The sequence below is a fragment of the Camelus ferus genome, chromosome 14, assembly GCF_009834535.1.
Source record: "Camelus ferus isolate YT-003-E chromosome 14, BCGSAC_Cfer_1.0, whole genome shotgun sequence".
Lineage (NCBI taxonomy): Eukaryota > Metazoa > Chordata > Mammalia > Artiodactyla > Camelidae > Camelus > Camelus ferus.
The window spans coordinates 49,930,199-49,943,073 of record NC_045709.1 but is presented as its reverse complement, the minus strand read 5'-3'; the positions used below and the strand labels follow the sequence as shown (position 1 = coordinate 49,943,073).

General features: G+C 41.3%; 1 protein-coding gene across 7 annotated transcripts in view; it reads right to left on the bottom strand.

The window, feature by feature from the left end:
* MYCBP2 (MYC binding protein 2) overlaps window positions 1-4,791 on the bottom strand; it is a 226,062-nt gene extending 221,271 nt beyond the window's left edge. For 3 of the 7 annotated variants that reach the window (XM_032496837.1, XM_032496841.1, XM_032496840.1), the window contains exon 1: window positions 4,210-4,788. In XM_032496837.1, coding sequence (XP_032352728.1) covers window positions 4,210-4,511 — 302 coding nt within the window. In that variant the 5' untranslated portion in view covers window positions 4,512-4,788. Of the gene's footprint in view, window positions 1-4,209 lie in introns of all 7 variants that reach the window. The other 4 variants (XM_032496838.1, XM_032496839.1, XM_032496843.1 and 1 more) reach the window with 2 other exon arrangements.
* Window positions 4,792-12,875: the final 8,084 nt, after the last annotated feature.

Sequence of the window (12,875 nt, the reverse complement as noted above, 5' to 3'; positions counted from 1 at the left end):
TTTTCCAAAACAGAGATATTAATGGCCAACATGTACATGAAAAGATGCTCAACATCACTAATTGTCAGGATAATGCAAATCAAAATTACAATGAAAAATCACTTCACACTGTTAGAATGGCTATTATCAAAAAGACAAGAAATAAAAAGTATTGGTGAGGATGTGGAGGAAAGGGAACCGTTGCGCACTGTTGCTGGGAATGTAAATTGGTGAAGCCACTATGTAAACAATATGGAAGTTCCTCAGAAAATTAAAAATAGAACTACCATATGATCCAGCAATTTCACTTCTGAGAATGTACCCAAAGAAAATGAAAACACTAAGTTGAAAAGTTAACATGCGGAAACACCTGAAAAGATTATCTCCACCCCAATATTCACTGCAATATTGTTTACAATAGCCAAGAAACAACATAAATGTCCACTGATGATATAGTATAGTATATATTTTTAAAAATGGGACATTACTCATCCTTAAAAAGAGGGGAAATCTTGCCATTTGTGACACCAGGAATGGATTTTAAGGGTATTATGCTAAGTGAAATAAGTTAGATAGAAAAATACAAATATCACATAATCTCACTTATAAGTGAAATCTAAAAACAAAACACAAAAACTGAACTCACAGATACTGAGAACTCACTGACAGTTGCCAGAGGCAGAGGGTGGGAGATGGGCAAAATGGGTGAAGGTAATCAAAAGGTACAAATAAAAACTTTCAGTTATAAAGTCAATCAGTCATGGGGAAATGTGCAGCATGGTGACTACAGTTAATAATACTGGATTGTATACTTGAAAGTTATTAAAAGAATAAATCTTAAAAGTTCTCACCTCAAGAAAAAAAAACTGCAACTAAGTGTGGTGATGGATGTTCACATGACTTAAAGTGATAATTATTTCTCAAAACATGGAATGATTGTGTTGTACACCTAAAACTAATAAAATATTATATGCCAATTATATCTCAAAAATTTTTTTAAACAAAAAACTGAGGCATAGAAGTTACATAATGTACCCAAGTCCACACAGCTAAAAAGTGGCAAAGCCAGGATTTAAAACCAGTCTCCCTTCGGAATCACTAGAATGCCTCAAACTCACTGACACCACTAGGCTTCTATCCCTCAACTTTTCTACCTACACCTTAAACATAATCCACAGTATTAATTTATTCAACACTGACTGATACTCGCCTTGTTTTGGTTTCTTGAACACAAGTTTGTTTCTGCCTCAGAGATTCTTTATTTTCCTCAAACACTACTCCTCTAGATCTGCCTTCCAATCATTATAACTCAACTTAAATGTCAACTTTCAAAGAGACCTGTCCTGAACACCCTACCTAAATACCCCTCCCAACTCTTATTTCCTTCATAGTTACTTATACTGCTTGAAATTTTCAGTTGCTTATTTCTCTCCACTAGAGTAGAAGTTCCAAAGAGAGTACAGACTTTGTCTGTCTTGATCACTGCTACATATTCAGCACCTAAAACGGCACCTGGCACACAGTAGGCACTTGATGTTTACAGAACAGATGTCAAAAATTGTGCTAGACATTGGGATCATCAAAATGAATAGGATATAGTTTTTAATAAACTCCTAGTCTTTATAAATACACCTCCTCCTCTTCTATGCTAAAAGATGACTAGCCCCTAATTATTTTTAATGGCTAACTTTTCCACATGTCATGTTAAATCTGTCCCTGAGATCTCCCTTAGACTTCTATCCATCAAATATCCCCTCTCTCACTTCTTGGATTTCTCCTTCTCTGCTTACTGAATGTTTCCCTCCCACCCTCTCATACTCAAATATCTTTCCCTCAACCCTAAATCTCCCCATTACCCCCCAAATATCCCACTGACTCCTCATCATATCTCTCTTCCATAGACGTCTTGACCACTTCCTCAAAAGTCAGTGACCTGAAAAGTGCTCTCATTTGCTTCAGCACATAACCCTCCTGAGGACTTTCAATTCACTTTCTTAGAACCAGCACTGCTACTGTCCCACGATTCTCTTCTAAATTTTTTTATCTCTTTTTTTGGCTTCCTTCACTGTCTCCTTTCTGTCACTTGTTTAAACTTGATTCTCACTAGAACTTCATCCTTTATTCTTGCTCCATTCTCTGTCTCTGAAAGATTTCATCTTCTCTAACTAATGCCCCTATACAAGTAATTTTATCATTCATTCAGAACCTAAATCCCAGCTCCACTCTCCCCATTCATATTTAATAAGAATTGTGACTGAATTCTTAAGCAAATCCTCAATAAAGAATAGTTGTAGGCCAAGACTTAGAAAAAATAATGTGAACTATAATAAACAATAATGTTCTGAACAAGCACCAGAAAGCAATATTATACAACATAAGGCTGGTTTTCACTATTACTTCTTGAAATATAGTACTTGAACTAATTCTTCATTAATTTTACTTGACAGCTTGTACAAAACTGGAACAAAAACTGTAAAAATCACTCATAGATTTTACATATGTAGTTAATCTATATTAATTTTCTAAAACTGCTTATACAGTTCTAAATACATAGAAATTATATTATTACACAAGTAGAAAGTTAAAATAGGAATACACTAGTCACAAATTATTGCTCAAGTCTGGAAACAACATACAAAATAAACTCTAATTCTTTGAGAGGGGTCTGTAGGGGTTTGTAAAGATGTACCTACAGTGCCATAATTTAGACTCACACCTCAGAATTATACCTAATTATTAGAGCAAACTGTCGATTGAGGTTTTTGTGCTATTTTCAAAAACATTAGCAAGGAACAGACGTGTGCCATTGTGGCCTTTGGCTTAGACAGCAAAAGGTAGTCACACATTTATATCAATATGATAAAACTACTCAAGTCCCAACCCTGTAAACAATTTTATAATGAGAAGAGTGGTTTACCCAGAAAAAGTGTAAAGAAAGCTCCATCTTCACAACTCTTCAATGGATAAGAGCCACAATACACACTGGTCAACCACAAATACCCAACTTGCAGCCTAGCCCCTTTCATAGTGAGAGAAAATGGCAGCTGTTTATTATCAAACAAACTGCACATTCAATAAATACATTAAACTCTGTAACTTATTTGAAAAAATCCTACTATGCTTTCCCTACGTATTGCAAGAAGGTGTAAGAAAAAAAGATGAAGCCAACTCCCAATTACCACTGTCAAAGCCAAGCTGGTGAAACAAGTCTGTCACCATCCTTCAGGGTATGTGGCATGTAGGGGCATGGTAAGGAAAACAATAGGAGAGCCATTAGCAAAAAAGACACCCACATTTTAAGAAAAAGAAAATGAAAGTGACTTAATATCTACATTAAGGAAGCTGAAGGTGCATCAAGCCTAGGAAGAATCTAGGCGCTACTCAGATTTTCTAGTTGGTGGCAGTTGATTGCTATACCAGCTGTCACATTTTGAAGTTCTTCAGCTTTCCCCCTTTCCCCACAAAACCCCCTCTACTCTAAAGCAGTAAAATGACAGAGGAAATACAACAGAAGATGAAGGGAAATGGCCGGTAGGACAACAGAACACAAGAGCAGCTGCAACCACATCTCTAGAGGACCAAAAGTACAGCTCTAAAAATCTGTATCAGACACCTTTCACATCCACATAAACCTCCATCTGCATCCCCTTCGCATAAATCTTTTAAATTGAAACCCCACGCCTTATTCTACAGCCTGATTATCTAAAACTCATCCTATATATATGATATTATCCTTAACCGATACCATTGCTCCTCTTTGTGAAAGGCAAATTTTTTTAAGGGAGGCGGAAAGGTGAGGATGGAATGTCATGGGGGTGGGAGGAGGGGAATGAGAAATACGTGCAAATACCATTGCGGCAGAAACACTGGAAACGCCACTTCCCTCACCACTCTTGCAAATTCTCTTCGTGCGCTACCCTCTACTCATCCCTCCTCTTTCTTCAACAATACGCATACACGTGTCATAACCGACCCGCACCATCACCTTTTCTAGCATCACAGGCTCCCCTCCCACCTTCTCTTGCCCCCTACAAAGACAGTCACACACACTTAAAGCAGAAACTGCTGCCACCGCACCCTCCTGTCTCAATAAGTGCTTCTACCATCCAGCATCAAGCGCTTACTTAAAGACAGCTCAATAAATACGAAGACACACACACACACACACACACACACACACACACAGGCACATGCGGCATGTGGCGCAAGGAAAGGCACTCGGAGACGCACCTGGAGGCCGGGTGTCCAGCGCTGCTGCCCCCCTGGTCCCTGTCACTGAGCGCAGCTGTGTAAATCCTCCGGTAGCGGTCAGCCAGGGCCCGGCCTGACAGCAGCAGCTGGTAGTGACCCCGGGAGTCCGCGGCCGGCAGCCCCAGCCCCAGCCCCGCGGCCGCCAAGGAGCCCTCGGGAACCGGCATGAACAGCGCCCCCGGCGCCGGGGAGGAAGAGACGGTGGCGGCTGGGAAGAATCCGTCCCCGCCGGGCCCCGAGGAGGCGGCGGCGGGAGAGGCAGTCGCAGCGCACATCATCATCCTCGCCGCTGCCGCCACCGTCGCCTCGTCCCCGAGGGCCGGGCAGGCAGACACGCGCGCGCACACAGCCCTTTTCCAACGACAACGGCTCCAGCGGCGGCCTCTCGCTCCCGCACCAGGGAGACTACAAAGACAGCGACCTCCTCCTCCTTCTCCTCCTCCTCCCTCCCGCACCGCCCTCGCCGCTACTGGGGCCGCTCATCTAACCCCGCCACCCCGGGAGTGTGAGGAGGAGGCGGTGCCGCCGCTGCCGCCGCCGCCACCGCTGCCACCGCCGGAGCAACCCGCAATGGGAAGCTGTCGGCCGCACTGGGCATGCGCCACTCCTCGCACATGCTCAGTCACTCCGGCCCCCTTCCCTCCCCACCCCCCCTCCGCCACCACTCCCTCCGCCTCAGGGCTTTGGGTGTGGGGCCGTAGAGTCGCGCGGAATCTGAGGAAAGTCCACCTCTCCGGGTTTTACCAGCAGCTTGAGGAAGAGTAAGGAAAGTGCTGGGGAGGCTGTCAGCTACAACCCGTCGGCTTCAGGTACTGGGTTCCCTCCAGGTGGGAGAACTGGGACCTGAAAGAAAGGCGACGTGCCCACCGCCAGAGAATCTGTTGCGCACTCCTGCCACCTTTCCCCAGAGTGTGTGCTGCCAACGGGAAGATACACTGTGAATGGTGCTGACTGAACTCAGCCAAGGCAGACGAGGCCAGCCGAATTAGAAGTCCCTTTGGCGATCTTATTTAGGATTATTTTTGTCATTAGGATTTAGGTTTGTTTAAAATAGCTTTTACTTACAAAAGACAGGTAGTGATTTAGTGCATTTTTTTTCTGTGAAAGTAGATTTCCCAGATATGAAAGTATTCACAAGTCAGAGTCCTTCCTAAATTCTTGTTCTCAACATTTATATCAGAGCTAAATCTTAATGCAATAATACTTTTTTAAAATTGAAGTATAATTGATTTACAATGTTGTGTTAGTATCTGGCGTCCAGCAAAGTGATTCAGCTATTCACATAGTAATACTTTTCTTAAATATTTTTTTTTTTGACTCCACACTCACCCTAAGAGTGCACTCTTATCTCTGGACAGTGGTCATTTAATGGCTTATCTTTTTCTGTCTAGATTTACATTACTGAAGATACTTCTTGAATGTGACCTGAAACTGTAATTGTGACTGTGACTATATAACATCTGAAAATGTCGTATCTACCAAAGAGCTTATCACTGTTACCTATAAAAATGTAATATTTGCTGAGTCCCCTGTTTCAGGCTATTCTACTAACTTCTAAGTAAATGTTCTAGAAATACATGTGCCAGTGCACCCAGGTTCCTATACAGTTTTATCCTTCCAACTCTCAATTTGAAGAGTTTGTTTAACTCATCCTCATGACAAAATCATTTTTAAGTCTTATAATCCCAGGGCTATAGCCTATATATACTTACTGGTTCCTAAGCCTGTGCCTCTTTGAATGTCCTTCTATAGGAGGGGAAAAAAAAAGCAAGCCCTATTTACTGTTTAGAGAAGTACGAACAAGAAGGGGGAAGTAAATTAATTCTAGGTTTTGCAGGAGAGAGTGCTGAAGGAGTGCACTTTATCTGGGTCTTTGAATAATAAATGTGTGTCATTTTGATTTTAAAGTGATATGTAAAAGTGGGATAATAAAAACAGGGACAAAGGACAGGCATGGGGAATCATAGTATTTTAGTCATGTGAGTAGCACTGTTGCACAGGTTTGATACTTGTTTTATTTCCTCAACTATCATTTAAGCTCCTTCAGAGCTTCTTGTTTATTTTTGTGTCTTCCTCAGTGTAGAACCTTGCATATGGGAGTATCCATCAAGATTAGTTAGGTAAAATTCCTGTCCTGATGGTTCAGCACAGTTACAGACCTCTGTGGAACAGAAACTGCCCAGACCTTGCACCTCTCCTCCCCCCACTGCATCCCCAACCCTGGGGTGAAAGCCAAGACACAGATATAGAGGCTGCTCAAGGCTAGTGGAATTAAAGCCTGAATGCTTAGCAGCTCCATGGGCTCATGACTGTTGCAAGAGCCAGAGAGGTAGCCAAAAGGCTCTAACAGAGGAGGGTTTAGATCCTGACTCTGTCTTTGGGCAAGTGTCAGCCTCTGAAAAATGGTTAAAATGCTACTGCAGGAGATTGTGGGAGGACTTCAAGTGTCTAGGACATCTACTTTGTCACATGGCTTTTCACAAATGGTAACACACACACACACACACACACACACACACACACACACACAACCACACTAGACTTTTCCATAAGGAATGAAATGGTTCTTGTGTCTGTTCCCCCATTATTTTCCCAGCTCCTAGCACAGACTCTAGACCTAAGCAGGAGGGAAACAGATACTGGTTGAATGAATGAAGAAATGTTGCCTGCACAGAGAAACATTTCCAGCTCAGGTACAGGTGGTGGCATGTGCAGTCATTGCCCCTTTAGAGTTTCTAGTGGAGACTGACCTGGAGCACTGGTCTCTGAGTTCCCTCTTACCCATTCCTTAATTTCCCTTAGGTCTTTACTGTACCCTTCAGTCCCAGACAGGCCTCTTCCTGAGCCTTCTGGGTACACACAAAACCTGGTAACTGGACAATTTCCTAAGAAACCCACTGTCATTGAGGGGCGCAACGAGGCGTGCGCAGAGTCGCACACATGCTCTCTTAGGTATCCGAGGGTGGCGTTTCTCTTGCGGTTGGCAGCGTTTCCTTCCACGGCAGCGGTAGCGGCCGCTCTACTCTAAATTGATAGCCAGTGCAGCTTTTTTTCTTCTCCTCCTCTTCCTGCCTCCGCACTGTGCCGCTCCAGGGTCACTGCAACTGCTGCGGCTACTGCCTTCGCAGCTGGGCACCTTGGAAGTCTCCCCTGGGGTGGCAGGGAATGGGGCGCATGCCGGGAAGGAAAGGGCGTTTGGACTCACCCGTGATTCCACTGTCAAGGGGACGTGAAGGGGAGGGTGGTCCCCCAAGGCAAGTCGCGAGGGTCACCTGAACCACCGCTGCAAACGGTGGAGATGTGGATTTCTTGAAATGTGCAGAGCAAGCGTCCCCTTCCGCCAGTACAGCGCGCACTACTACGGAATGCCCATGTGTTGGGAAGGAGGTTGGGGGAGATTCTTACTATTCAAGGAGTGCAAAGTGAAAATATATAGAGAGGGCTTTGCTTTTGTTTTTCCAGCCCCACTGAAAGCGGCTCCTGTACTTTCCGCGCTGCCATCTTAGCTTTATCTTCTGGCCAGGCTGGGCGTGTGTGTGTATTCGTGTTAGGAGGGAGGGCTAGAGGCGTGGAGGAGAGTGGAGGGAGCATTGGGGCGGATTGGGTGTCAGCATTGACTAGACAGGAGTTCAGGACACAAGCGCCCTCAAAGAATAACATTGAACTAAGGCAAATCCTGACTTTGCCCATTTTATTAGTGAAACACGCGCATAGTATTTTTAGTCTCTGTGACTGATACGCTTATTTCTCAAAAGGATCTCTTCTGTCTATGACCATATAAGACTATGGCTTCATCTTTCATCCTTATGATCGCAGATTTTGTCGCTCTTTACCACTTGGAATTGCAAACCTCGGACTATAATTTTCTGAATTATAATTCAGATTATATAATTTTCTAATCAGACTTACCTTTTTTGTACTCTATTATATCTTTAAGGATACATATTTTTAAGGAAACCATCTGCGCTGATGTAGTAAGTAACAGGCAGAAACCATGAAGTGTATATAAGAGGACAATGATTGACATTGTTAGTTTCTTTTAAAAGGTTAATATTATACTAATGCTTCACAAGATTACAAACACAGGAAGCATGTATATTATCAGAAACATCAAGACTGCTGAAAATGTTGTGGTCAAGTCAAGAGTTTGAGTTTGTTTCCCATATTTGTACAATAATGTATCAGAGCATATAAAAAACAAACTTGGTAGCTGAGAGCATTTTAAAACAAGTTTAGTAGCTGAGAACAGTTTGGAAGAAAAAAAAATACTCTAGCCTGAAGAGTGAAGAAATGCTTCACTCATCAGTAATCTTGGCTTTCTAAAGGCCACAGGATTCTGCATTCTTGACAAATATGACCTTATTGCACTTTAAAGTGAAATATATTTTATATAATATATTGAATACTCCAAACATAACAGAAAAAGTCAACATGGCAATTGAAATTCTTTTAAACAAAAGTTACATATTGGCTCCCTTAGATATCTTGACCTCTTCCTTTAAACAATTATTTTTAGAGCCTTGGAAGAGTGAGTAATTTGTAGGTGTAAGAGTTAATGCTTTTTCCTCTTTATTCATATTAGTTTTAAAAAATACAAATTTCATGTCCAAGTTTTCCTACTAATAAAAAAATTAGATACTAGGGCCTGAGTTTAATTTTCATCCCTGAAAAATTATTCTAAAATATTTATTAGTGAGATACTCTTTGAAGTATGTAAATTCAGTAATATATATTTGAATATAAATCAAAAATTTAAAAATCTCATTGTTGTGATGCATTTTAGCCCAAAGGAAGCTTCCACAACTGATACAGAAAGTCATATAAAGTATTAACTTTGGAAGAGAGAAATGTAAGAACTACAGAATTTTAACCTTGAAAACTTCTATATAGTTTATAAATTATTAGGTTAGTTTTTATTACTAAGGTTAAATAATTTAATAATTAAATCATATTTCCTCAAACCCTAAAGGACTATTGAAATTTTTATATAGAATAGCAATTTTATCATGTCAAAATTTCCTTGAAATACATTATTTAATATGGTCCCTGGCTAATCCAGATATCAAGATATATCTAAATGTCTCTAAACTGATTATAGTAGGTATGCTTTTATTTTAAAGACACTTAGCCTCCTTCAGGCTGAGTTTTCTCATCAGTCAAATTAGATTCTTTGAGGATTAAGTTAAATAATATGTGTGAAAGACTTGCTTAGCACATTATGTGAGTCAATAACTATTGTGATTAATATTATGTGTGGTGCTTTGTTTGAGTTGTTTCCCAGTCTTGTGCTAAAGGAAGTAACAAAACAGTTGCACAGTTTGAATTGTATACATTTAGATTTGGAAGTTTGTCTTTTCACACAGTCCTATCTACAAATACAGGTTTACTATATCTTGATATGACAAGAAGAATAGAATCCAAAGACTGTTCATTTTCCTAAAATATCCTGTTCTTAGGTAGTTTGTTTAGTCACAAAACGTATTGCTTCCTTTCATAAATTCAGTGAGTTTTTGTAATTTTAACTGATTGCTGTATTTTTGACACATAATAGTCAAAACATAGTTTTTTCTCAAGTGGCTGGTGGCTATGGTACACTTCTCTGGTCAAAAATTATAGATCATCCATTACTCACATACTTAATTAACTTCAGAATCTTAGCCCCACCTAGTTCAACTTCCTGTTTTGATCAATATTTTCACTTTTATATTTTGAAAGTTAAAGGGAGTTGATTTACTAGTTCTTCATAAATAGTTCTCTTAAAAACATTTTGCTCCTTCTTTATCATGTCAGGTTTGTTTTCAGACTGGGCCAGAAGCTGTTTAAAAAGTTTTTAGAACATACATTTCATGAAAAATAGTTCATACTTTTCCTAAATTAATTTGTGATCATCCTGTTTTCTTAGTTTAGACAGACTAGTTTTCTGCAAGATGTCATATGTTGGGAACTAGGCTAATTATTTTTGTGGTGGAGCAAAGACAGTACTGCTTCCTGAGAAAAGCTATGGCTTCCCTGCAGGTCCTCCTAATGACCATCTCTAGGCACAGGTGGCGTGATGTGCCAGTAATTTACTTGTTTGCTCTTGGGTCCGTTTCTCTCCATTTCCCTGCCCTTCTCTGTACAGCAGGGGAACGATCCCTGCAAACTACATTTTCTGGGCTCTGTTACCAGCTAGCTTCAAATTAGGTTTAGCCTGCAGGGTGAGATGGGTGATTGGAAAATGGGAAGGAAGAGAAACCATGCCTCCCCCACTCTCCACCCTGACTGCTCTTTCTGCTTTGGGCAACATTTCCTATGTGGTTCCAGCTCCTGCTGGACAGCTTCTCCTTCCATGATCCAGCTCCAGCCAGGTACCCTCTGTTGTGGAACCACTTCTCCCTGGGAGGCCCCAGCTCCTGGAATCTGGCAATAGCATCTCTTCCTTTGGGATCTCCAGCCCTAGGGATTATAGTAACTTCCTGCTGATACTAATCCTTGAGATGTCTCTAGCCCCTGATTTGCCTTTCAGCTCCTTCAGTACCATTGCAATCCCCTCTCTTAATGATCTGGCATGCACTTGTTTGTTTTCCTAATTGGACCCTTAGTGAGGCAGATAGTCTTCCATCCACATATTAGACCTGATATGGCTCCTCAGCCAAATGATGGCATTTTATCATCTTTCATCTGGTCTTCACCAATTTATATGGTCCAGTGGGCCCAGCAAAAACCTGCAGTAAGATGGAGGTGATACACCCAGGATTGGGCATGAATAGGACCAGAAAACAAGTAAGCTGTATGAGTGTGTGGCCAGATGTCATCAACCATTATTGCACCGGTACCTGTGTCTAATCTCAAACATATGACTGCATGTAGTTGGGGGATCCCTTATGACTTACTGCAAGAAGAGGAAAACGGCTGAGCTTGGTTCAAGCTTAAGTTGACTTAGTAATCAAATGCAAGCTGACATGAACTGCTGCTATACTATGATCTCACAGATAGTGATAAGGCAAAATTCTCCCAATGGTTCAAACTTCATGCATTGCACATAGTCATCCATTTTGCACATTAAGAGAATTAGCCTGAAGTAAGTATATGTAAGACTCACGAGTAGTAGCAGATGGCTTGGCCATTTGTTAGGGGCCTGGAAGTAGAAAGATTGAAAGATTGGAGAGAAGGAAGTCTGTGGAAGAGGCATGTGAATGAACCTATGTGAGTAAGCACGAAGTGTGACAATGTTTGAATCCCATGATGAGGCTCATGAGAGAGTGTCCTACTATGGAAGGGACAAAAATGACCATGTAGACAGGATGACTCCACCAGTTGGTATCAGAAATGGAGGACCCTTGTGACTCCCAGATTCTGGGTGGACAGTGGTGTCACTCATTGAAATGGGATCCAGGAAAAGGGAGCTGTTTCAGGATGGGGCATGAAGAGTGCTGTTTGTCTTCTCTAACTTATTTCTTGGCCTGAAAATAGTTTGAGACAATGTTTTTAGAGAACACAATCACTCCTCAACCTACACACACTCCTCTGCCAACCTCTTCTTTACACAGCTGTCATCTTTGAAAGCTATATCATATGTGATAAAATATAATCCAGCAATAAAAGGAAATACATGCTACAACATGGATGAATTTTGAAAATATTATGCTGAATGAAAGAAGCCAGATACAAAGGCTCACATTTGTTTGGTTCCATTTATGTGTAACATCCAGAATAGGCAAATCCATTGAAACAGAAAGTAGGTTGGTGATTGCTAGTGGCTGGGGAAGTGGGGGATAGGGAGGGACAACTTAGTGGGTATGGGTTTTTTTTGTAGGGGGGAATGTGATGAAATTTTTCTAGAATTAGTATGGATTATTGTATAACTTTGAATATAGTAAAAACTATTGAATTATGTACTTTAAAAGGATGAAATTTATGATGTACAAGTTATATTTCAATAAAACTTGTTTTTTTAAAAATCTGCTCAAAATCCATCAATGATTTTGTATTAGAGTTATTAAAGCTAGTTGCCACAACAGACGAACCTCCAGAACTGCTTTTTGTCTTTTTCCTGCAGAGGTATTCTCCTCCCTTCACTGAACTGCTTTGTGTCCCTGGAGGCTGGCTCCTGTGCCCTGCATCACCTGGGCTCCCTTGAGGCTGCATTCTGATTGGGTTTGGCCAATGGGGGAACCCTCTCAGGAGACTGACGTACAGGAGGAGAGGTAGGTCAGGATACTTTTTCCTGGCTCTCTCCCTTCTTCTAGCAGTGGCTGTGTCACTTAGTGACTAGAATTCCTGCTGGACAGCTCCTCCTCCTTGGCACCAACTCCCAGGGCTCTGATAATTCTTTTCCTCTCTTTGCCCCTTCAGTTCTAGGAGTGAAACAGCTTCCTGCCTCCCATGTTTCTTCCCATAACCTGTCCACACCCCTGAAAGGATTTCCTTTTTTTTTTTTACATTTTTTTATTGATCAATAGTTACTTTACAATATTGTGTCAAATTCTAGTGTAGAGCACAATTTTTCAATCATACATGAACATGTATATATTCATTGTCACATTTTTTTTGCTATGAGCTACCACAAGATCTTGTATATTTTTCCCTGTGCTATACAGTATAATCTTGTTTATCTATCTGCATTTTAAAATCCCCAGTCTGTCCCTTCCCACCCCCCGCCCCCT